At 45.9% G+C, this 26,061-nt stretch overlaps 1 protein-coding gene across 1 annotated transcript in view; it reads right to left on the reverse strand.

Moving 5' to 3' along the window:
- The window catches only part of ARHGAP31 (Rho GTPase activating protein 31), a 126,143-nt gene continuing 100,082 nt past the window's right edge, over positions 1-26,061 (reverse strand). The window contains exons 6-12 of the mRNA XM_063126944.1: positions 22,807-22,952; positions 20,341-20,539; positions 14,477-14,601; positions 12,266-12,325; positions 10,055-10,675; positions 7,407-7,696; positions 1-6,197 (exon numbers count right to left, since the gene is read on the reverse strand). Coding sequence (XP_062983014.1) covers positions 3,780-6,197; positions 7,407-7,696; positions 10,055-10,675; positions 12,266-12,325; positions 14,477-14,601; positions 20,341-20,539; positions 22,807-22,952 — 3,859 coding nt within the window. The 3' untranslated portion in view covers positions 1-3,779. The remainder of the gene's footprint in view (positions 6,198-7,406; positions 7,697-10,054; positions 10,676-12,265; positions 12,326-14,476; positions 14,602-20,340; positions 20,540-22,806; positions 22,953-26,061) is intronic.

Genomic DNA, 26,061 nt, shown 5'->3' on the forward strand with positions numbered 1-26,061 from the left:
ATCTGGAAGGCCAAATACTCTCTAATTTATTAAAAGGAAGGTTCCTATGTTCCTATGGAGAGGAACCCCAACCATCTCTTTTTTTTAAAAAGATTTGCTTAGCCTGCTACATCCCAGTTGCGGTCATAAATGTATATTCATTCCTAAGTACTGAATTTGAGAAGAAACTGCAGCAAAACCAGTGCTGCAGTTTAACGTCTCTACATTTCATGTGGCAAAGGGGAACTGATGTGTGTTTGTGCCTACGCATGAGATGATTTGCAGTTCTACTTCCACAACCCAACAGTTGATAATGAAGCACATAGTTGTCTTTCATATGACCTCAGCACAAACTCAATGGGGCTCAGTCATTCGGTAGGCTTGACAGTTTGGGATGAATGAATCTGTCAATTTCCACTTCTCTCCATTTCTCATTTTTCTATCTTAAACTTTCAGAATTTCTCCAGCCTTAAGTTCAGTTTGTTCAAAATGTTGAGTTGTTTTTTTAATTCGCATGGAAATTCATGAGCGTTTTTGTTCACATTTTCTTCTTGGTGTGTGCATTTTTGTCTAATATGCACATTTTTGCAAGCAATCTTCCTACTATAAAGCATTTTTGAAGGTAATTTGCCCTAATATACACATTTTTGTTACATTCTTTAAATCAGAGAACTCCACTGGAAAATTCAGAGAAGTGTGAATTTTGGATGACTGAGTTTCAGTTCACATAGAGCATGTCTACACCAGCCATTTATCCGGGATCATCCCGCGATTATCCCTGTGCATGCAAATGACACACAGGAGATCCCGGGAGCAGGCAGGGATGATTCTCCATTTTCCTGGGATAATCCTTAGGTGTAGAAAGGGCCATAGTGTGAATTGAATGAATTTCTCTCTCATTTCTACTTATAGCTGATAAGAAAGACAACGCATAAGAAGGGGCTGGAAGAGAGAGAGAGCGATGAGTGTTGGGATTGAAAGGTTGGTTTTGCGATTCCATTGGTTGTCTTCTCTATAAAATGTTTGGGAAACCTGCATGAGAGGAGTTTACAGCAAACAATAATTCCTGTACATAAGATCCATCCAAGATTCACAGATGTAGTGCTGCTTAGAGACTATTTCTTAGTTTTTAATTACACTTTAATATATTTATATATGTTCTGTTTATATATAAATTTAACATAATATTAATCAGTACAGCTATTTTAGAACTCTGAAGAGAGGAAAAGCTAGCAATAAGTTTTGGATTGCAACTTCTTTTTTTGGGGGGGTGGGGGCAGCGATCAGTAGAACTTGCTCTCAGGCCTGGCTGCTTCTGCATGTTATAAACTGAACATACTCAAAGCCTTAACATACTGAAATGCTGTTTCAGAAAACTTTTCTGCTGTTGGCAAAATAGTTAATTCCCTAGGTTTAAAGCAAGCCATAAGTTTTGTTAGACAAAGGGACAATCACAATCAGGTGACTTGTGCATAGACCTCCCTTCCCATCGAGATGGGTGGCGCTTCCACTCTGCTTGGAACAAGTGAATCCTCCCATGACTGGAATGCTACCCTAAGCCACTTCCCTTCTATTCATACAGCCTGCTCCATTCCTCCACTGATCCTTCCATACTTGCACCAAAGTCAACAACCTCATCCTTGGGCACTACAGGCAAAAATAATAATACCAACTCTTGTCTCTTCTTTGTCCACTTTTCCAGATCTGATAAACAACATGCTAAACATACAAAATAGTAAAAGTACAAAAACTCTAGCAGACTCCCTGTCCACGAAAAGTGGGCAAACTAAGCTTCAATTATCCCGCAGATGGATCTAAAAAGCCAAGGTGTTAGCTGAGTTTCTCTGTAATCAAATCAGGAAGATTGTTTTGCACGTTCTTATTAATATGAAAATTAAGTCAGCATCAATCTTCCTTCCTTTACAAACTGGGAAACAGAATGTTGTGGAATTGATCATGCTCAAAACAACTCAACGCAATATTTTAAATTCTCTCACATGCTCTGACACAAGGTAAAAAATGGGGTTGGATCCAGATTTATGCTGGATCAACAACAGTAATGGAGGCAGACATCTCCGCCTTCTCCTTCCCACAGCAGCTTCTCCAGCCCACTGGAAATGTTGCACAGAGGGTCAGGAGACTCCAGTGCATGGGGTTAACTGTGGTATGGACAGATGGAGATCCCCAAAAATCAGGCAGAGGAACTTCTGCAAGCAGCACCCTTTTTCTAGTGTATGGCCCCTTCCTCTCACAGAAGGTAGATCCTAGATCCAACCCAGGGTTCTGAATGGACATATAAAGCGTCGAATGAGGATTGACCACTTAGTTTTATGAAGCAGCTTTTTATCCCCAGGCCCTGATCTATGTGAAGATGAAATGTAACATTTTTAATTCACCCAAATCTCAGAAGTCTTCAAGCCCCAAGTTCCAACTTGGCACCAATGGAGGGGTTTCCCTCTTTTTCTTAGGGGGTGGGATTTAGGAGGGGAAAATAGTTGGGCAGGAAGGTTTTAACCCACCCCCGCTCACACATGGCAGTCACTCACAATCCAAATCACAGCCCCACGTACTTATTTTAAGATCAAAACATGGTAAAGTTCAGCTGCATGCTACTTATTTAACGTAGCATCTAGTTTAGCCCTAGTGACTTGTAACTATGATTTAGCATAACAATTTCTTTGCTAATTCATTTCTTGCCACCTGCTGTTCTAATGCTGCAGGTTAAGTGGCAGCTTAAATAACAAGCTCATTCTGAACAAATAGTAACCACTGTAAGAGAGAGAGAGAGAGAGAGAGATCCTACCCTGAAGTCTTCAAATTAAGAGCAGCACATTATAAAAATATGATTAATACAGTGGGATTGCAGCTTATTGTGATTGTCCTGTCCATCACTCCTTTCAGCGGCTACCATTACAAAGACCTGGGACTAATACAGCAGAAAGACTAGCAAAACAAACAGTGCCTTTTGGGACTATCAATAGGATCAGCAACGGGTTCAGGCCCTGGACTCCCTGCCACTGCATCACTAGCATTGCCAACCTCTGACATAGCAGGTAGCTTACATGGCTGTTTATACAACTCCCTACAGTCAATTAATATAAGATCTCTGCAATTAGCTCTAAATCATCAAAAATCGCAGAGAAACAGATGCTATGGGAATAGGATTGTGGCAAGAAACCGGTGCTTACTGGCAACAGCAAAATAGCTTTTAGCTCAAACACATCAGCATTCTTCACAAACCACTTATCTGAGTGCCTGTCGCACACATCACGATAATTACAATGCTCCTTTTAAATCTGTACATAAACAAGTGGAGAGGGAAGTGAAAGTCATCAGGTGTTTAATATAGATGCGGACAGGAATCTTAGGAATACGACAAATCAAGATCAACAAGGAGGCGAAAGCAGGAACATGGAGAGGAGTGGAACTATAGCCAAGCATAAGTTGCTGAGATGATTCTTGCAATTCTTGTCTGCTGCTTGGAAGCTGAGGAAAGAGAGTCTGGAGTGGGTAACTTTGGTCAGGGTAACAGGGATTGATCTCTGCTTTTCTTTTGGCAAAACTTTGCTTTCACTGGCACACCTTTTGCCAAGATGGACTCAAAGCCAAAACCACTGAACATTCTACCAATTAAAAGTGACAAGCAAGGGATTGTTGGAATTGACAAGTAAGTACTATTTGAGTAGTATGTGTTTAACAATAACATCATCATAATCATCATCATCATCATAGTTCCCAATGTGAACACTCCCAACTCATCCACCAGGGAAGAGAAGTGAAGTGAAGAGAATGAATGGGCATTATTCTATCTGCCTCCCACTTCTCCCATCCAGAATCACAGATCTCCTCTGGGGTTGGTAAAAACAGCTTGTGGAAGTCTCTAGTCTTTGGCCATTCTTTGGAATGGTCATCTTGTTCCGAAGAGTGACCCCCTCTGAGGCTGTCCCTGACAAATCACTGGAAATGGGGCTTGGAGAGGGGGTCTCTGAGGGGCTTCTTATGGGAGAAAGCAACACCCTGGAGTCTCCAGAGGAAGAGGGATGGTCCATAATGGGAAAGGGAGGACTAAATAGGATAAGGCTCTGAGGTCTTCCTGGTCTAGATCTGTAAGAAGGCTTGGAACCCCCTGATGGTCTCTCCATTTTTGAGGACTGCGGATTGTCTCCTGTAGTCTCTCCTTCAGAGGTGCGCTTTCGACGAAGAACTGGTACATCCTGGGTAGAATTATGATTGGAGAAGGATGGCTCTGCCTTCCTAGTTGCTGTTGAATCTATAAAGGCTGCATTATTATTTTCCTTCCCCTTCCTATCTACCGGTGGACTCTTTGGGGGTTGCAGCTGGCCTTGAGCATTTTGAGTTGGCTTGCGCTGGCCCACATTGGCTTCTGCTTCTTTATTCTCTGGTGCCACCTGCGTCCTGCAGTTGGGGTTCTGTGTCTGCAGGGGCTGGGGGACCTGGGTGTACTGAATCTTGGGTGGAATGACTGGCACAGCTCTAGCCTGGCACATCTTGACCATGAAAGAGGTTCTCACCGCTGAGACACTCACTGGAGCAGAGTTACGGCGACCACTGGTAGCATGGGCCATCATTATGTAGTCTAGGTCTAAGTCTTGGGGATCAAAGTGGGAACCCCAAAGGTCAGTTTTATTCTTGCTTGGGCAGGCAACAGGAAGTGATGGCACAGAATCACTAGTCTTAACTTCTTTTTGCCCACAGAGAAAGTGCCTGGGTGGAGTGGGCACGGAAAGACTCTCAAAGTTAAAAAGGTTGGCAGCTGGAAGGACAGAATCCAGATTGAGAGAAGAAGGCCTTGGTCTCCCTTTCCGTGGGATATCATCACCTTTACTGATCTGTGACTCCTTGGCCGAACATAGATCCGTTGTGACAGCAGATCCAGGGCTGTCAGCCTGTTGAACGTGGAGTGCATCTTGTATATCTTTTTCTGGGCTGTTTGAACTTAATAAGCTATCTCCAGGAGTACATGGTGGCAAAGGAGACTCAGGCTTCAAGACTTCCAGGTTGTCTTTGTCCTCATACACTTCCTTCTCACCTGACTCTTTGTACAGTCTTTCATGACTAGATGGGAACTCACTAGGTACAAAATCTGCTTCATGGCTCAGAGGTTCCCTGCTTCTTTCATTTGGCTTAGAAGGTTCCTCTAAAAGATTCAGCCAGGCTTCTACTTTGTCCGTTTCTCTCCACTGTGCTTGTGAGGGTCCCCTGTTGCCTGATTGGATGTTATCACAAAGATGCCCCTCATCCGCACTTGCAAAAGGCAGTGGGATAGCCCAGTGCCGCTTCACAAAGTCTTTACTGTCTAAAGAAAAGCTACGACTGAAACATTGCTTCTTGAAATGGCTCCAGGCCACTCCTTGGCTCTGCAGCTGAAACTCCTGAAGCACTTTTCCTTGAGTGTCCTTGAAGGTCGGGGAATGGAGGGGGCTGGTGACCCACTGGTGATCTTCCCATGGCTCCACCAATTCTAAGCTCTGGACGTGATCCACCCCTGTCTCTTCCTCTTGCTGGTCAAATGAATCTTGGGGTTGATCATTCATTCTGCCCTCCTTGAGTTGGTGGGCTCCAACTCCACTTGAGCTCTTTGAACTGGCCAGGTCCTTTCTTTCTGAAAACACATCATCACTTTTCTCTGTCTGGATCACAGCTGCACCTTCTTTCTCCCTTTGAATAAGCCAAGTGTTACTTTCGCACTCTGGTTGGTTTAAATTCTTTTCTTTGGGATATGATGACTTGTCTCTTGGAAGAGATATGTCTTTTTGTGGTTCTGATGGACGTTTCCAGTCTTGGGGCTGAGATGGAAGGTCACTCCTGGTATCCTCCATTTCTAGACAACGTTTCTCAGATGGGCTATTATCCAGTTTTACTAAGGTGGAAGAAGTCCCATCCTTTCTGAGCTGTTCAGAGTCACAAACAGGTGAGTCCTCAGATCCTTTGGAGGAAGAGACAATCAAAGGAATGTGAGGTGAGCTTCTGACCATGTTTTCTTCTTCGGGTGGTGTCAGAGGCAGCACAGAATTGCATGATACATTGGTTGCTTCTGAGGATGAAATAGATACAAAGCTGGGTTTAAACTCTTGCTGGCCTGTCTCCGGAGTAGCTGCAGCAAATGATTGCTCCTCTTCAGATTCAACAATTTTCAGCTCTTGTTGACTTTCTGGCCACAATGGTTCCATTAGGGAACTGGAATGATCATCGTGAATCTGAAAAAGAGAAGCAACATTATCAGACAACTCCCTCCTTACTAGCTTGCTTTCTCTTTGTTCCCACTCAACCACATTCTTTTCTGAATTAACCTACACATATGAGCATATGCATGCACAGAAATATAAGTATGACCTCTTGTTGAAGATATATGTTCATTTGTCAATAAGATTTCACAGGGGATTTATAGGGCAGCAGCAGCAGAAAACACATTTCCTTTATGCCTTCTATTATCCTTTCCCATTAAAAAACATGGTGCATCTCACATCCCACTAAGGAAACACCGATAAATGGAAGTTTGCATCCACTGAAGGTAGACATCTCAACTACTCATCGATGCTGTGCTATTTGAAATGACACGTTAAAAACTCTGGGCGCATTTGGGAGTTGGGGAGCGATGGGAGTAAGTGTGCAACCAAATCCCACTGCAATCATTTTCAAAAGTCAGTGCTCAGAAATTTAAACAGCCAAACAGAAAATTGAAGGTATAATGGTGCCATAAGTCAACATAATAGGACTAGGTCCAAACCCCAAACCTACCTGTCACCCTTAGATAAACCCATATCAATTCTTTGATATCCTAACAAAAAGAGAATCATGCCATATATGCTAATATTAATAGCAAACTCAGTTCCTCTAAGTGTAGAACTTTATGTAGCCAAAATGGCAGCAACTACTCATAAGAGGGAAGTACTAGCAGGCTTGGGGGAACCCCAACATTTGCAGAAGTATTAAAAATCTTTAGGGGCGGAAACTCGGGAGGTGAGAATACAAACTTCCCAATAGGACTGAGCATGCTCCGTAGGCATGGAATGCTGAGTGTTGGTTGGGAGGACAAAACAGAAAACTGAGAGATGTGGAGTTATCATAATCAGAATTAAAAAATTAACATCAACATACGAATCAGACCAAAAGCCTATCTAGTCCAGCATTCTCTTCCCACAGTGGCCAACCAGATACCTACGGGGAGGCCAAAAGCAAGACGTGAATGTAATAGCAACCTCCCGCTCATGTTTCCCAATTGTAATTATGAATTATAAAGTCTAAAGTTGCTTAGTGGAAGGTGTACAATGAAAGAAATGATGTCACCCATGGACGTTGCAGAAGAAAACAAGTTTGGGACGTTCCCAGCAAAATGGTGACTTTCTCCTACCTCATTCACACAATGAAACATGGGGGAGGGGGTGCATTCAACGCTTTCTTCTCACCAGTTCTTTGAAGTGTGAGGTGTCTTCCACTTTATCCCTTGCCCTCTCCTGTGGCCGGCATCCTTGATTTGGCCTATCATTTAATCCCAGCTGGCCCTGGCTCGCTTTGTCTGCCTGCTGCTGGCTTGCTGGGATCTTGACTGGTGGCTTTTGTTCCAGGCTCTGTTTTTCCTCTGAACTTTGGCTGCTGCTGTTGCCACCACTCTTTGTATCCTGGGGTTTTGTTGTTGTTTGAGAGACACCTGTGGACTCCAACTTCTTGGTGACTGCTAGTTCCTCAATAGTAGAATCTGTATTGGAAGCAAAAAGAGAAGGTGTAAAACCATCATGGGGTGGGAGATGGGAGATATTTTTTTTAAAAAACAAAAATGGAAGCAATGTAGACTAAAAGGACAGGTAACAAGGGGTGATTAAAGACTCACGTGGCAATAAATTGTACATCACTAGAACTTCAATATTCCCCAAGACAAGGGTGGGGAACCACTTTCATCCTGACGCTCTTGGGGGTCAAATTCCAGTGGGCAAAGGAGGAGGGGCCTAAGATTAGTGAAAGTGTCTGCCCACAAGCCAACGTGGCATTAACCATGATTTCAACAGGCTCCGTGCACTTCTCTTTTTAAATGAGGCCTCTGTTCAAGGATTTCCTTATCAATAAATTCCCATTATTCATGACATTTCATGAACTGAGAACAGCTTTCCTTCAGGTTGAGTCTGCACAGAAAAGCAAGAGGGACTATGTCCAAAAGTGTTACAGAAAATCACTTTTATTTTTAAGATACCTTCCCTTTAGGCAACTAAATGAAGAAAAAGAAAAAGAGTTCACGATAGAAAAAGCTTCAAGATTGAAATTCATCAGAGCTTTCAGGAATAAAAGTGACTTTCTACAATACATTTGGATGTAATTCCTTTTGGTTTGGCCATTGGATTGGTGCAGCTCTCATTGCAGGATTATCTGTGAGGCAGAAGCTCCAGTCCTACTTGTGGGCATCCCACAGGTAGCTGCTTGGCCACTGTGTAAACAGAATGCTGGACTAGATGGCCCCTTGGTCTAATCCAGCATGGCTTTTCTTAAATTAATGGGCCACTTGCAACTCAGCCGTGTGCTGTTGTATAATAACACCTGTGAGTTGCACACTGCCCTAAGAGTGTTATACATTGGCTGTGTGTCTATATGGTTTATTTGTCACAGACTAGTATGACTATCAATACAATCATTCTAGGAATGTATACCAAGCTAGACCACTGGGTCCATCTAGCCCAGAACTGTCTAAATTGCGCAGCGGCGGCTCTTCAGGATTTTGGACTCAGCTCCCAGCTCTATTTGAAAATATCTGGGACTGAAGCAGGGGCCTTCTGCACGTGCTCTGACACTGAGCTATAGTCCCTCCCATCCCATCATCAGTATGGTGCAAGGAGCAGTGTGCAAGCTATGTGGTCTTCCTGATTTGAGAGGTACAATCTAGCTCTTAACTTTCCCTCCTGTTCCTTTACACACTGGAACTGCAGCCCACCAGGATTCTAATATGGAAGGGCCAAACTAGACGTTGCCTATAGGAGAATACTATCCATGGCTACTAGTCCTGATGGCAAAGTGCGACCTCCAGTATCAGAGGCAGTAAGCCTGTATACACTAGTTGTTGGGGAACATGAGTGGGAGGATGCTTTTGCACCGTGTCCTCCTTGTGGTTCTCTGGTTAACAGCTGGTTGGTCATTGTGTGAACAGAGAGCTAGACAAGATGGACCCTTGGTCTGATTCAGCACGGCTCTTCTCATGTTCTTAGAGGCACATGTAACACTAGCCCCAACTAGCTTTTTAAAAATTTATTTATTTATTTATTTATTTATTACATTTTTATACCGCCCAATAGCCGAAGCTCTCTCTAAAAAGATAAAAAACAGTTTCAGGAGGGGGCGGTTAGGAATACGGATGGACCCAGATGTCATTTTTGGGTTCTCTCCATTCCCCACCCCCAATCTTAAATTCCTGAACTTTGAGAATTTCTTCAATCTTAAGGTTGAAGAAGTTTGAGAATTATTTTTTTTAAAAAAATATATCATATGCTTTTGTGTACATTTTGCCAAATGCATGCATCTTTTTAATCAATTTTGCCTAATATGCACATTTTTGGCAATCCATTTTCTTAATATAATGTATTTTTGACTATTATTTCCAGCAATATAGAGAATTTTTGTCTGCACTTTCCCCTAATATATGCATTTCTGTACAATTGTTGTCACTGGAGAACTCCATTGCAAAATTCGGAGAAATGTGAATTTTGAAGGATGAGTTCGGTTCCCCCTAGTGGTTCTAAAGAGCCAATTTAGATAAATTCATATTAAAATGCAAGCTGAACAAATTTCTTCCCCATCCCTAGCTGGAAACAGTGGTACAGTAGCAGAGATGAGATTCTTAACCCTTTCCTTGCCAGTTTTCTTTCTTCCTTTTTTTGCCCCATATTGCCCCATTCTGAAGCTGCTTTCCACTTGCAAGTAACAATTCCCTTGGCAGTTACTCTCTGCCTGCTCTTGAGAGCATAGTCAGCCTTTCATGATTAAGTGGAAAAGTCACATCCAAAAGTGACTGCCTGGGAGCAAGTTCTCTATGCCAGGTGCTGAACAAATGACTGCAGCCTTCTTCTAAGCTCACCTGCTGCTGCTTTACACTCGGCCTTCTTCTCCTCCTTGACTGCAATATGCTCTGAGCTGGCCCAGTTGCTTCCTTCGGGGGCTGCGGAAACAGCACCGTCCTGCCCCAAGAAAGAAGATTCTTGCAAACTGGAGAAGGCAGGCTTGTCTTTAGTGGGCATGCGGCAAGGGGTGCTGTTGATGCTGATGACCGCAGACACCCGGAGGGGCACTGAGACAGCAAAGGGCTCGGAGATATTCAAGGCCTTCCGCTGGTGCCGGGGAGAAGCTTCCAAGGGGAAGAGAGTCCCATGGAATCCCGATTTGGCTGTCCCATCATTGGAGCTGTAGAACATACGGCACATCTTCGGGGAGGTTTGCTCATTCTCAGGGTCTTCTATGGCCCGGAACACCTTCAGTTGCTCAGGAAGTGGTCTGACTTGGGAAGGCCGAGAAGCATCGCTCTCTCCGCCATCCTCGGTCCCGCCTTCTGCCCCTTTCATTGTACCCTTTGGGTCCCACTCAGCCTCTTGCTTGTTAAGGTCAGAGGAACTGCTTGGGCCCCCCATCCGTGGTTTCATCACTGGAACGAAGAAGCCTCCGGCCATGACTGTGCGCTTGAAGTGGCCCTTTTCATCATCTCCTAAGGAAGGGAGGGAGAAAAGCTGAAGAGCATGGGCAAACGTGCATGGATACCCTGCTATTTCAAATACATCTAGGCATCAAAGGGCAAGATGTGATTCTCCCACTATTCCTGACAGCACACATGTATAGGGAAGAATATTATTGGAATCAGGGCCAGCTTGTTCTTCCTGTTATTCTGTGATGAAGATATTTCTTGCTATGGGAGTTGCAAGTAAAATATTAACCTAGGGAAGCAATATCCTGCCAGGAAACTACATTTCTTCAGAAAACTGTCTGATTGATCGTATTCCTTGGGGGAAAAGAAGGAATTTTCCTCTGGCCTAAAGTCCAGTGTTTGGATTTGGGGTATATGCATGTTTTGCCCAGCCAACAGTGATCATCTTGGCTGTCTTGCTTGGGTCATACTGACTGGTGATGAGGAAGAGAAGACAGAAGGGGAAGCAAGTGGCTGGTCCAGCACTGTCTCTGGACAGGGATTGAACTGAATGTGCTTTGGTGGCCTTCCAACCCTTTGATTCTACGAACAGAAATACCTATGTTTAGAAATGCAAAACTCTTGGGGCAAATGAATAAACCTATTAATATGAACAGGGGTGTATGTGTATCTATCTATCGATTGATCAATATCAGGGGTGCAGAACCTCAGGCCCTCCTGGGTCCCAATCAAGCACTCTGGGGTTCCCCAGTTGACCACGCCCCTTGGCCAAGTCCCACTTCTGACCACTGATAGTTTGGTGATTTTGAACATTTTCCCCCTTTCTAAAAAGCAGAAATGCCTCTCTTAAGGCTTAGTTACTGTCAATAAGAGCTTTAAGCTAAAGTATGCAAATGCTATTTTGGGCTGCACTATAGCTTCTAAATCACGTGAGGTACTGGTTCCTCTCTATTTGGCCCTGGTTAGGCCTCATCTAGAGTATTGCGTCCAGTTCTGGGCTCCACAATTCAAGAAGGATGCAGACAAGCTGGGGCGTGTTCAGAGGAGGGCTACCAGGATGATCAGGGGTCTAGAAACAAAGCCCTATGAAGAGAGACTGAATGAACTGGGCATGTTTAGCCTGGAGAAGAGAAGATTGAGGGGAGACATGATAGCACTCTCCAAATACTTAAAAGGTTGTCACACAGAGGAGGGCCGGGATCTCTTCTCGATCCTCCCAGAGTGCAGGACATGGAATAATGGGCTCAAGTTAAAGGAAGCCAGATTCCAGCTGGACATCAGGAAAAACTTCCTGACTGTTAGAGCAGTGCGACAATGGAATCAGTTACCTAGGGAGGTTGTGGGCTCTCCCACACTAGAGGCCTTCAAGAGGCAGCTGGACAAGCATCTGTCAGGGATGCTTTAGGGTGGATTCCTGCATTGAGCAGGGGGTTGGACTCGATGGCCTTGTAGGCCCCTTCCAACTCTGCTATTCTATGATTCTATGCTGGTATTTTGGCCCTGCCCCTTTAGCCATTGGCTCCACCCACCCCTAATATATCTAAAAATCCAAAACCAACCAAGGCAACTGCAACCACCACCATATCACACACTTAGCGTCATGTGCAAGTCCCTTGTCTCTACCATGTTTGGTCCACACTGGCCAAGTCTTACCTTCTACCGGAAGTGAACACAGCGAGTCCATGCTTTTAGCTGGCCGAATTGTTGCTTTTTCTGTAGAGAGAAAGGTTGTAACACACTTAATTTCATGCTCTGGGGTCTGGGAAGATTGAAGTGTAACTTTAGAGCAAAGTGGAGTTGCATGGAAACTGCTAATTCACAAACTAGCATTAGTCTGCATTGTTATATGGTCAAAACGCTCACTGGTTTCTTACTAGGCATTGTGCTGGGCTGTTACTCAAAAGACTGGATTATTTTCACATCATTCCCCATTCTGTTCAATTAACTATGAAATATCCATGATAACTGCTTGGACATCTGTTGTTTTTTCGGGATACTTATCTGTAGCTGCTAATATGCATTTTTGTTGCTGTTGTTGCAAGAATCAGAAGCCATGGATATTGGTTGCATGTCTTCTTTTTTTGTTATCAAAAGGGCCTTGTAGGGGAGCTAATCCCTCTTTAATGAGATGCCAATTTCCCCATAAGTAGTACTTGGTTCAGAAACACAAATTAAGATGAGGTGGAGATGCATGGAAGTATCACAGCGCTTCTCATTAGCACGAACCCTGATGTCATCTGCCACTTCCCTGTTCCCTCTGAGGGTAGCTGCAATCCCAACCATAGTTGTGCAGCGAGGTGGGCGGGGTGGGGGGGATGACAAATGAATTTCCCCAGCAACAATATATGTTGCAACGTGAAGTATTTTGTGATGGCTTGATCGTGAATGGTGACCTCGGTGGCCCAGAACGCCCATTATCAACTTTGACTGGAATGAGAGCAACGCCCGTTCTTGGATAGGGATAGCCTAGCAACAGTGATCCATGCACTGCTAACTTCATGGTTAGACTATTCCATGTGGGGCTGCCCTTGTGTGTGGTTCACAAGCTACAGCTAATGCACAATGCAGCAGCTATGGTGCTTACTGGGACACCCAGCTAGATCTGTGTTAAAAGAACTTCACTGGCTACCTATTAGCTGCCGAACCATGTTCAAGGCTAAGTTATTGTCATACAAAGCCCTCTTCCTCGTCTCTTTTACAGGCAAGCTACACGATCGTTTTCGGGGTGCACTGGGGGCGGATGGAAGCACTTTCAGTATGACGTGTGGAAGAGCCCCAGGATATCTAACAGACTGCCTTCCTTTATATATACCCAGAGAACCATTAAGATCATCAGAGTAGACCTTGCTGGTCATCCCGAAATTAACAGAATGTCACCACGTAATACCTTGACAGTAGACCTTCTCGGTAGTGGCACCCGCTCTCTGGAAACTCCCACCCCCCCATGCAGTTTGGGAGGCAGAAAGCGTGGCATCTTTCAATTGCCTTCTGAAAACACATGTTCACCTAGGCTTTCCAAAGCTTGTATTTAAAGTATTGTATTTAAACCACCCAGCTTGTATTTAAAGCTTGTATTTAAAGTAACCATGCTGCTCCATCTTAGTATTCTTATTGTAAATAGTATTGCTCTTATTGTGAATGGAATTGCTCTTAATACTGTATTTTAAATGTGATTTTAATATTTATATGTAAACTGCTTAGGGATGTTATTATATCTATCCATAGAAAAATATCACAAATAAATAAACAGGCAATTAAGACCATTTAGCTTTACAAAAGACTTGCTCATGGTGGAGAGAAAATGGCTAGAACTGGTTTGCTGATATGGATCCACACAACTGCCTGCATTTTTGGACTCTCTTGGGGGTGTGGCCACAGGGACTGTCCTGATGAGCTTCAAAATTTACCACTCCACCACTGGGCTGCACCATCCATTCCCAGTATTTCTGGGACGACTCCTTGGTTGAATTGAGTGGTACAGATGTATTCTTAGTAACAGAACTCTGATGGACATCTTTGACCTCTGTATGTGCTTGTATCGAGCTAGTGCAGGGGATGCATGTTCACCCCAGCATTATAATGGGAAGTATTCACAGCAGGCATTCTGCCTGCCTTGGGCTATGACTGTCTTCCATTGTCCTGCTGCGGTGATCTTCCACATGATGCAAGAGGTTAACGATGTGTTCTCCCCCTTGCTCTCGTCAAAAGCCTTCCAGGCTGTCTCTGAATCCTTGCAACTTTGGGGCATGAATGGTCGTTTGCAACATGCTGGAACATTTCTGCGCTAGACGGGGGAGCAGCAGCAAGGCTGAGCTCATGGAGAAAAGATAAGCCCTGTCAATGAAGGTCACCAACGGCCCTTACCAGAGAGCTTCTGTCCCCGTACAAATACGCTCCCATTTCGGCTCAGTTTAGTCTTGGCTTCTGATCCAGACCGGCCCAAGTTGAAGATTGACTTCCACTTCTTGGATTTGGTGGACAGCTTTCTTCTGGAAGAGAAAAATGAATAAGATATTGGTAAAGAGTAGCTGTGCTTAACTGTGATGGTGAAGGAGTTATCATCACTTTCATCTGCCTCCATTTCTGTCCATCTTTTAAACTATTGCTTTTTAAAAAGCCTAGCCTTCATTCATATTCTCTCTCTCTCTCTCTCTCTCTCTCTCTCTCTCTCTCTCTCTCTCTCTAAGGCTAGGATTTTTAAATTCAAAGGATGATGTCTGGAGCCTTTCAGCTCTGTAGGGAAGGGAAGGGCTCAAATGACCCTTTTATTTTCAATGGGAACTAGGCACCTTTAAAAATGCAGCCTTTATTATTATAGGGGACATGTCACACCACCAGGGGTCATACATAACCCTATGCTGAAAGAAATACCTATATATATTTGCGTAGAATACATAGTTTATTTTAGTTCCAAGCTCCAAGTTTTCAGAACTCCTGAAATTGACCTTGCAGGCCTACATAATGTGAAGGCTCAATAACCTTCCTATTTTTGGTGGCACCTGGGACTGCTAAAACAAAATTATTATTATTATTATTATTATTATTATTATTATTATTATTATTATTATTTATTTATTTATATAGCACCATCAGTGTACATGGTTGATGGGCTGCAGTCAGCTGGGTGGGTCATTAGTTGTCCAGTCCTTTTGCAAGGATTACTGTGATAACATACGTGAAGCAGTTATAAGCATCATTTATTTATTTATTTACAATATTTATATACCGCTCAATTATCTAACAGATTCCACAGTGGTGAACATCGGTATAAATGGATAAACGGTAAAAGAAAGAAGATGTAAATAGCAAATTGAAATTGTTCAATTTAAAAACAAAGGAACCAGAAAAACAGGAGCTAGTCAGTTGAGGAAGGCTTCTCAAAACAGAGTTGTTTTCAGGAGGCACAAGAAACAGCCTAGAGTTGGCGCCTGCCTGACCTCCAGGGGCAGGGAGTTCCACAGAGAAGGGGCCACTACACTAAAGGCTCTTCTCTTGCTGCATCATCATCATCATCATTATTATTTGCACTGAGGAAATGAGACTTGCAGATATTTCATAAATGATATTTCATACACCAAAAGTGCTTTCCTGTAGGAGAAAGCATGCAACCCATACATACATTTCCCTTCATGTGAATAAACAGTGGCTTGGCCACCATTTCCCAGTGTACATACATTCAGTGGAATATGTATGTGCTATGGGGAAGGACTGTAGTTCAGTAGTAGAGCACACACTTTGCATGCAGAAGGTCCAGGTTCAATCCCAGGCATCTCCAATTGAAAAGAAAAAAGGGGGGTAGGGTCAGACAGCAAATGATCTGAGCATCTGAAGAGCCTCTGTCAGGCAGAATAGACCAGGTGTAGGCAACCTTTTGGGGCCGTGGGCACATTTGGCAATTTGTGGAACTGTCTTGGGCACCACCATAAAATGGCTGTCACAGGAGGCATGGCAAAGGACAAGTTAACCTGCCCAAAAAGGCTGAGTACAAAGCAGAGGTGTAGTCTGAGCCCCAACACACTCCTTTGAACTAGCACTGTGCTGATTTTTTCAACCTATTTTTCAACCATTCATTGGGAGGGGCCAGGGGTGAAAAGAAATTACCCCCATAAATTGTGGGGAGGGGTGAGAATTTTGGACGCATTTCTCAGGGTGCTTCAGCGCTTACCTTACTGTAATGAGGTGGCTGAGGGTGTGGGTGCTCTTTCTTTTACCATTCCCCCCCCCTCTCAGGCTGCTAGAGCTTCTTAGAAAGCCCCCCAGAAGACTTAGCCTGGACTTCCTCCCTTGGGGCTTCCCTGTGCTGAGTGCCTGAAAGCTGAGAGGGGCATTTTTGGCTTAGCTTTTATTGTTATTAAAAGTCTTTCTAGCAACAACAACAACTCCTCGTTCAGCTTTCAGGTACTCAGCAGGCAATGTTCAACATTGCCTGCTGTGGAATGTGGAATGAACTCCCTAAGGAGGTCCGCTTGGCACCTACATTATATGCCTTTAGACGCCAGGTGAAGACCTTTTTATTCTCCCAGCATTTTAACAGTCTATAAATAAATTTTAACTTGGTGTTTTAAATTTGTAATTTTGCATTGCTGCTGTTTTTATCTGGTTGAGCTTTTATATTGTATTTTATATTATTGTTTTATACTGTTGTTTTATACTTTGAATGGTTTTAATTTTTGTGAACCGCCCAGAGAGCTCCGGCTATTGGGCGGTATAGAAATGTAATAAATAAATAATAAATAAATAAATAACAAAAGAGGCAAAAAACCCACAACAACCCGGGTGCAAAAAGCAGAGGTTGCAGAAGGCTGGGTGTGGTTTCAGCACAGTTTTCAGCAGCAACAGAAACTTATTTCTTAGCAATCCCAGCTGCCGCTAAGAAAAAGTGTTTGTGGTTTGTTTGTTTGTTTGTGGGGCCCAAGGAAGCTGCCCAGGGGCTCATTGGTGCCCATGAGCACCATGTTTCCTATCCCTGGAATAGGCAATGCTGGGCTTGAGAAGGCAGCCTCTTACATTGCCAATGATGTCTATGTAGGTTGCATGTTACTAGCTTGACTTGCGCAGACTATCTGCGTGCTAGTACTTTATTGCTCGGTAACATACTTTATCGGCTTTTCCATTGGACTCCCCCCTTTCCCAGTTGCTTCCCCCACTCCCTCCCAGCCGCTTCCCCTACTCCTCCCAGCTGCTCCCCCACCCCTGCTCATCTGCTCACTGACTTGCAGGACTTACCCAATGCCTCCCGCAAACCATTTTGGCAATGATATGTTTCAGTGCTGCCGCTCCCCCCTCACTCACTGCCGTCTGCTGCCACCTGCCCACCAACCCCCAGGACTTACCTGAGCTCTCCACGTGTTTCATCGAGCTGCCCAGCCTCCCTCCCAGCCACTCCCCTGCACTCCCAACTGTGTTTATATAGCCTGTTGAAGTTCTTCTCATAGTTCAGAACCTCCAGCATACAAAGATCTTCTCATAGCTCAGAACCGCTGTCACGCATTGTCACGCATCACCTTAGTGTTTTATACATATAGATAGATAGATATGTGAAGTGGCCCTTCGTGATATGCAATGATCCACTCAGTGAGTTCATGGGTGAAATGACATCTGACTTCATGCTTCTCAAGTCTAAGTTAAACACAGTCTTTCATTCGTGCTAGTGCTTCCTTGGGTCCAGGAGTTTACTGCTACCGTCTTATAAAGATGTTGCAATACAGTGACTAGAATTTATTACGTTCCACAGGTTTGACTGAATGTCATAGACAGAAAGTAATTTAAGTAACTTGAAAACTGTGCTGACAACTCTATTGAGCCCGGATGACATGAGGCTCACATTACTGCTTCTGCCATCTTGCAACAGTCTCCGCATTGTGCACCACGCATGAAAAGTTGTCCTATCAACCACCTTTCACATACAAGAACGATTGAGAGGCATGAAGTCAGCGATGGATGTTGCATGAACAGTTGAGGCAGGTCACCAGCAGGTGGCTCTCTTATAACAGGCGTCTCAAGACCCGCGTTTAGTATTCCACTCACGTTGATCAAAAATTCTAAATGAAGCAAAGCGGCAAAAGCTATTCCTCCAGAACAAGCTTACATCCGTCTCTTCGCCTGAATAGTAAGAGGCCTGACACCAGAGAGGGACCATAGCTCAGTGGTAGCACACATGCCTTGCATGCGTAAGGTCCCTGTCATATCTACCTATTAAGAATTTCAAGCAACGAGCATGGAAAAGACCTTGAAGCCAACGGAGGCTGGTGGCTCTGATTTCGGTGGGGCTGTGAATCCATCCCAGGTTTTAGTCAGAACCAGCCAGTACACTAAAGGAGCTGTCCAAGGTGGTGAACTTAACTTGGGTTTGTAGTTCAGCACCTTGCATAGCTCATTTCGAGTTTTGGCTGGCTCTGAGTGAAACCTGGAATAGATTCACAACCTCACCAAAATCGAAACCATCAGCCTCCACTGCTTAAAGAGCCAGCCATAGGAAGCAATATTTGGCTAGAAGGATCCATGGTCTTCACTAGGGATGTGCTCTGCTTCTCCTCGAACCGGAGAAGCAGGAGCGGAGCGGGGGGCTTCGCCTACCCTTAAGGCGGAGGAGAAGAGACGGGGGGCTGCGGATCGAGGCGAAGAGGATCGCCTCAATCCAGAGCTTCACCTGAAGGTAAGTGGGGGGAGGGGGACTAATCTGGCGCTGCCGGCGCCGCCATCCATGCGGCGGCGGCAGCACCAGGTAAAGGAGCAGGGAGGAGGGACACTTACCTTTCTCCGTCGCCGGCTTCAATTGAGGCCCCGGTTGAAGCCGGAAGTGAAGGCCGAGGCCTCTTCCGGCTTCAACAGGGGCCTCAATTGAATCCCACGACGGAGGAAGGTAAGGGGGCGGGGGCTGGGCCGGGGCGGGGGTCTGGCCTACCTGGTGCCACCGGTGCCGCCATCCATGCAGCGGCGGCGGCGCCAGGTAAGGGAGCAGGGAGGAGGGACGCTTACCTTCCTCCGTCGCCGGCTTCAATTGAGGCCCCGGTTGAAGCTGGAAGTGAAGGCCGAGGCCTCTTCCAGCTTCAACCGGGGCCTCAATTGAATCCCGCAATGGAGGAAGGTAAGGGGGCGGGGGCTGGGCCAGGGGCCGGGGCGGGAGCCTGGCGTACCTGGCGCCGCCAGCGCCGCCATCCATGCAGCAGCGCCGGCGCCAGGTAAGGGAGCAGGGAGGAGGGACGCTTACCTTCCTCCGTCGCCGGCTTCAATTGAGGCCCCGGTTGAAGCTGGAAGTGAAGGCCGAGGCCTCTTCCAGCTTCAACCGGGGCCTCAATTGAATCCCGCAACGGAGGAAGGTAAGGGGGCGGGGGCTGGGCCAGGGGCCGGGGCGGGAGCCTGGCGTACCTGGCGCTGCCAGCGCTGCCATCCATGCAGCAGCGCCGGCGCTAGGTAAGGGAGCAGGGAGGAGGGACCTTCCTCTGTCGCCGGCTTCAATTGAGGCCCCGGTTGAAGCTGGAAGTTTAGGCCGAGGCCTCTTCCGGCTTCAACCGGGGCCTCAATTGAATCCCGCGACGGAGGAAGGTAAGGGGGCGGGGTGGGTGGGTAGTTTCTCTTGCGCCGCTGCCGCCGTCCATATAGTGATGGCGGCAAAGCCGGATCTCGCTCCAGGGAGCAGAGCGGGAGACGGGCGGAGCGGCGCGACGAGGATCGGGCCACGAAGCAGATTGGGGGGTCCGTGCACACCCGTAGTCTTCACAGCCCATGTTCATATGATGTGGAAAAAGCTAGTCAGACACTGAAAATGTAAATGTATACAAAGGATTGCCCTTCTCTCAGAAGTGTTGAAAGAGATGCCTGCCACACCTTGGGCAGGCAATGAGAAAGAAGCCTACCTGCCCTCACAGCTGGTTCCAGGTTTGGATGAGCTCTTGGCATGCCCCCACAGCCATGCCACCTCCCATGCCCTGGTTGAATGGGCTCTCCTCCTCCGGATATTGTGCCAGGCTTACTGGTGGAAGTAGGCAGGCAGTGATGCAGAAGTGGTGTGTTATTCCCATGAGTGCTGGGTGGTCGCTGCTGTAATTGCCCACACTGCCCAAGAATGGACAGCATGGGTAATTACAGCTGCAGCTGCCTAGCACAAGAAAAGGAGGCCTGGGCAGTGGTGAACCCTTGGCCGTTGTCGAAGGATGCTCCCTGCTAACAGAAGGGCTCGCCTGCCCATTGCGTTCATCTTTCTGACACCGAGGAACAGCGCCACTTACTTGCTGTCAGGTAGGTCAAGGACGGTATGGAAGAAGGAGCCTGTGACTGGAACAATTTCTGGCAAGCTGTTCTCTCTCCGCTCTTTGCGGGCAGGGTGGCAGGCTGAGAGGCTTCGGGCCTGAGCTTCTTCCAGGCTCACTAGCTTCATTGGCAGAGATGCAGAAGGCAGCGTCAAGCTCTTCATGATGGGCTTATTCTCTGCAAAGCCAAGGTGGTGGTGGGGAGGGGAAAGGAGAAATTACAGATTCCAGACTAGTTGATTACAGATTCCTACTCCCCTAGCTGGGGGAGGGGAGGGTTTAGGGGTGGTGTAGGGAGAGGAGGAAGTCCTTAGAAGGTCTCTCCAGGGTTTACTTTCATGACTAAACACTTCCAGCGAAAACAGTGTTTGGGAGGGTGCCTGTTGGTTGAATCTTCCTTCCCAGCAATTCGATCCGTCGCCCCTGCCTTCCACCCCAGCAGGTTCCTGGTCACCAGCCAGACTCTAAAGTGCTCCGACATGCATCTTTTAAAAAAAGATGCCGGAGGATCCCTGCTGGAGTGAACTTTTGGGAAGGCTCAGCTCCATTTCTGGCCTTTGAGATGAATCAACATTCTCTTCCCCTCCCGATGATTTCAGGGAGTTCATTCTGAAAATTGCCATTACTTTTTTTATTTATCAATGGCTAGTATTGTTAGCAGGAAGTGTCGGAGTGCCAGCTGCAGAAGCCGAAAAAAGTCCTGATGATTAAAAAGGACTCCTTCAGTTTCAGTGCAGGCAACTTGGCACTTCTGCTCACTAACAATTTCAGTCATTGATAAATAGGAAAAGTGATTGTCAAGCAAACTCACCCAAAAACTCCCCTTGCAGCAAAAGGATGTGGTGAGGACACATACAAACAAGTGTGGAGAATTCAGAATGCACCTGACCAAGGCCACATGGGTTTACCACAAAATTAACACCATGAGTTTGGAATTATGTGCTATGCATTTACATTTTAAAATACCAGCTAGATTTAGGGCCTGCTATGGCCACCACATGGAAGCTACTTAAAAATGTGGCAGCTGCTAGCCTGCTATAAGCGATCTGTACGGACCAGCTTATCATAGAGACTGGGAGATTCTTACGATAGCATGGCAACTTGTCTTTGGGGGCATTTGGGGTAGTATAGTAAAAAATAACCCCCTGCACCTGAATGAATTTGCCACCTGGAGCCATTTAAAGGTGTCTCTCCACATCACAGCTGTAAGACATAAGCCAATACTATTTGCACTACCTTCTCCCCCACCCTGAAAGTGGCCATTATGGGGCAGAGGCGCCACCAAGCTGATTTTCCAGCATGATGCTAATGGTCCAGTATGCTTCTGACATCTGTCAAACTATTAACCCAGCAGCTCCTGGCTCAACCTACATGCCAAAGGTTTTGGATGGCGGGTTGCTGTCTCAGCATGGGTCAGGCTAGTGATGAGGGCAACGTTCTGAAATACGCAAGCCATTATGATCTGAGCCAAAGAAACTCTGTGAGAGCCAGCCAGGTTTCCTTGCCGTTGGCTTCCTTCTCTTTGCTTTCCGAAAGTAATGAGTTACAAAGGCAGAGGAAGGGGAGACCAATAGCAGTGGGGATTGGTGAAAACTGGGGGCTAGTCTTAGATTCTCATAGGTTCCTGTCTGCGCTGAAGGCTTCTGAGCCTGCTTGGAGCCTCCATGGCCAATGGAGATGCTAGAAAAAGTAGCTCCTTATTCCTTCCTGACAAAGACTGAGAAGCTGTAGTGGGCTGGGTCTTCTCGAGCTTAGAAAAGCTTTTGAAAATAACTAACCAGCCCAAGAAAGCTCAGAAATACCAATTATGAAATTTGGTTTCTGCATATCGATATTTAGGATACAGATTAGACTAATCATCATATCAACTTTTTCTTGTGGGGGCTTTAGCTTTAAAAACATTCATTGATGGGGAACCTCCGACCTGCAGGCCAAATCTGGCCCATAGAGGTCTCCTTAGTACTGGGAGAGGAAACCCTTGCTGTTATTTCCAATAATAGGGGTTTCCTCTCCCAATGCTATGGAAACGGTGCCTTGATCTTCTGTTGGGAGGGACGGTCTCCTCCCCATGCAGATAGAGACAAGGGCAACAATTAAATGCCTTTTTCTGCATGGGGAAAAGGACCCCTATTATGTATGGGAGGAGCCTTTGTGGCAGGGGAGGAGCTCCAGGATGGAGAGGGACACTCCCTGGAAGTCATCGGGCTCCCAATGGGGGTGAGCCAGAATGCAATCTGCTCCCTGGGGCTGGAACAGATCACTACCCTGATGTGGATCTTCCCCATTTTCTTCATCCACCTTCTTCTCATACACAATTGAGGCTCAGGTGCACTCCTGAGGCTGAGAATAATTAAAAGCCATGTAGATACACCCTATGGTAAAAACGGGCTTACTAGCCAAATGGTTTCTGGTGGTATCTGGAAAGAATAGTTCAGAAGGACTCACCCTCGTTCTCCTTTGGCTTGGCAGAGACACCGTCACCAAAGAGTTCCTCGACATGGTTCAGTATAAACTCAATCACCAACTGCTGGACTCGCACCTCCAGGAAAGCTGCATCTCCATTGCAGCCCACGGCCTCAATCTCCTTTGACCTGCACCACAGGAAGAGAAGCAGGCAGAAGAACAATGAAGCATCACATCACCAAGGCACAGCTTGTGAAGAGGGGAAGGGAGCTGCATGCCTTCATATGCCACGTTGGCAACTTCCTAGTAGGAATATAGATATACTGGCTGATATACCCAGCATTACTCAGGCCCTCTAAGATAGACAGTATGTCTGTGAGGTAATCATCTTAAAGTAATAGGCCAGTGCTAGGCCTGTGAGTTAACTTTTAAACAAATTAAATTTGTTTAGTTTTTTCCTCTCTTACATTCATGACAACCCCGCAAGGTAGGCTGTTACCTGTGAGGTAACTTTAAAACCAATTAAATTCATTTCTCTTTTCTCTCACCCCCAATGCAGGCCAGGGCCACCTCAAAACCACAGCTCTCAATGGCCCACTCGACCATCTTCTGCTCAGGTCTCTTGGCAGGTGCTGGGAAGCCTCCAAGAGCGGCCAGGTTGAAGGCCTGCACCTGCCTTGGCCTGTGCCTCTCGCACTCCAAGTGCTCCAGCAGGAGGCTGTACTGAAGTGCTGCAGCCGGCAAGTCTGGCCGAGCCAGTCCATATTGCACAATCAGTGCTCGTAGGTAGGCCATGAGGGAACCAGCTGACTGACTGATGCTTAGCTCAATCGTTGCCATAGCTGACAGGCCCAGAGCTGTGCCCTCCTTCCCTCCCACTCCCGATGGTGCCTAGCAACCGAGGCAGACAGCCCCAGGTACTCTCCCTTCAGGCTCAGAATGGCAAGCCACTTCCAAATGATGCCTGCCAAAGCCCAGTAAATCTTCCCGCCCACCCGAGGCACGCTCAGAGTTGTAGGCGTAAGCGTAGCCCCCGAATAACGCGTTAATCTTTGAACACCATCAGAGGTGTGGTGGGAGACAACTGGAGATGGGCCTTCTTAGTTGTGGCACCCTGCTTATCAATTTCTTTTTCCCAGGCAGGCTTGCCTAGTGACTGCATTAATGGCTTTCCAGTGCCAAGTGATTTTTTAAGTATTATTTTCCAAGGCCTTTTAACTTGATGGGATTTTTTTATGCTGCGTTTTTCCCGTTATAACTAAACCACAACATTTCAAGACCAGCTCTAGCCAATCTAGCTGGGACTGCCTCGGCCTGCACTTCTCACCCACAAAGTACTCCATCAGGAGCCTGTAGTGAAGGGCCAGAACCGGGCCAGGCACTTCCACGCCCCCTTCATTGGGTCTGTTTCTGATCATGCGTAGAGTGCCTCCCTACCTCTTAAGGGCAAAGGCTACATGCTTGCTTCCCCTAGATTCTGAGAAAACAGTGATATCAGGAAGGGGTGCCTTTGAGCATGTTTGGTGTTGTATTTAGTTATGATTTTAAAACCATGCACAGTCGGTGGGAGAAGGTACCGCAAATGGATGCAGCCCATTTATGTGCGTTGTTTCCTTTTATGTAAAACTGGATTGACTGTTCAAGACCAACCTTAGGAGTTGGAGTTGTGAAAAACATGCAGCAGCCACCCACCCATGGCCACCAAAGGCCAGTAAGTTGGGCCTCCTGCCCAAGGCATGCTGGGAGTTCTGCCCAAGGCATGCTGGGAGTTGTAGGCATAAACCTTGGTTTTTATTAAATTCTTTAAAAATATTTTAAACCCAAAATTCTGTGTTTTAAGATTTTTCTGGTACATTGTACAGCCAGACCTATCAGCGTGCCAAATTTCAAGTTTCTAACTCATCTGGAAGTGGGTAAACATTTCCAGACATACATCCCACACACATACTTTCTGCTTTATAGATAGGGATTCCTGCAGGGGACATTTTTACCCACCATCTGAATATATGTCTTTCCTTGTCCCAACCTTCTGATTTTCTTGTTGTCCATCCTCAAAAAGTATAGGTATGATATATCAAGTGGAGCCTGGTGGCTCCTATTTCAGTGGGGCAGTGTATCCACTCTGGGTTTCAGTCAAGTCAGAACTCTAAAGAAGCTGACTGGTTCTGAGACCCAGAGAGGATTCACCGCCCCACTGAAATAGGAGCCATCAGCCTCCACTCGACATATCTTAAACACCTTTGGCTCTTTTCCACAGAAGATTTATTAGAGAACAAAAGCAAGGCTCACATACAATAGCTTGCTTTCGGGAGGACGGAGTTAATCTCTAAAGTCCAAAGAACCATTTTGATTAATGCTGTCATGTTGTGTAGCAAAATCCTTGCACTCGCAAGATCCAGTCCGCCAGTCACAGAGATCTTGTGTTACTTAATTAGCTACTCAATGTGTTTAGCTAATGACTTTCAGCAATGTTTTACATGCTGAGATGCAGGAGAGAGGACTCGATACAGAGCTAGATTACAGTTGGCTTATTTTGCTTTCTGGGGACTCGCTCCATCTCGTATTAAACTCAGGTGCTGAAAGGTGCTGAAAGTCAACAGGGTTATAGCCAGAACAGGGCCACAAGAAGGAGGTGGCAGCATGCGTGGGGGGGAGTCCAAGGTGTGCAGAAGTACAAAACTTCTTTACCAAAAAAAAACACCCTTTAAGGGGGCAAACACCTTCTCCCACAGCCCTATGGGGAGAATTCAGTGTTCTCAGAGCCACTGAGTGCACAGTGACTGTTGTGGAGGGGGGTGTAATGGAGTATCATGGAAGGGGTAATAGCTGACTAGGTGGGACTCTGAACAGGAGCATCCCACAGTGCAACCTGTTGTGGCAGGTCCCCACTTTTGTTTACTGCTCTGTTGTTACTAGAATCATATCAGCATGTACTTTTGATAACATGCTGTTATCATCTTGCCATCTTCTAAGTGCTTTCCGGGGGTGGGGGAATCTCTAAGCTTTGGGTTTTACGAAGTTTAACTATTTGCACTGATTTCTTGAAGTCCTGCTGGTTCCATGCTCCCATTACATTGTTTAGAAAAATGTACAACAGCTTAAGCTACCAAATCCTAAGAATGGTTCTCTTTTTCCTTATTCAAGGCTGTTATCCTTATACAATCTTCACACACACACACAAACCATCAAAGTATGGATTTTGAGGAGGCAGCAAAGGTCATCCAGGAATAAATGAGAAGGGTTGATAATGGAAACCTGGACGAGAACATAAGGGATTCACCTGGCTTGCACATTGTT

This window comes from Elgaria multicarinata, chromosome 5, assembly GCF_023053635.1.
Source record: "Elgaria multicarinata webbii isolate HBS135686 ecotype San Diego chromosome 5, rElgMul1.1.pri, whole genome shotgun sequence".
Classification (NCBI taxonomy): domain Eukaryota; kingdom Metazoa; phylum Chordata; class Lepidosauria; order Squamata; family Anguidae; genus Elgaria; species Elgaria multicarinata.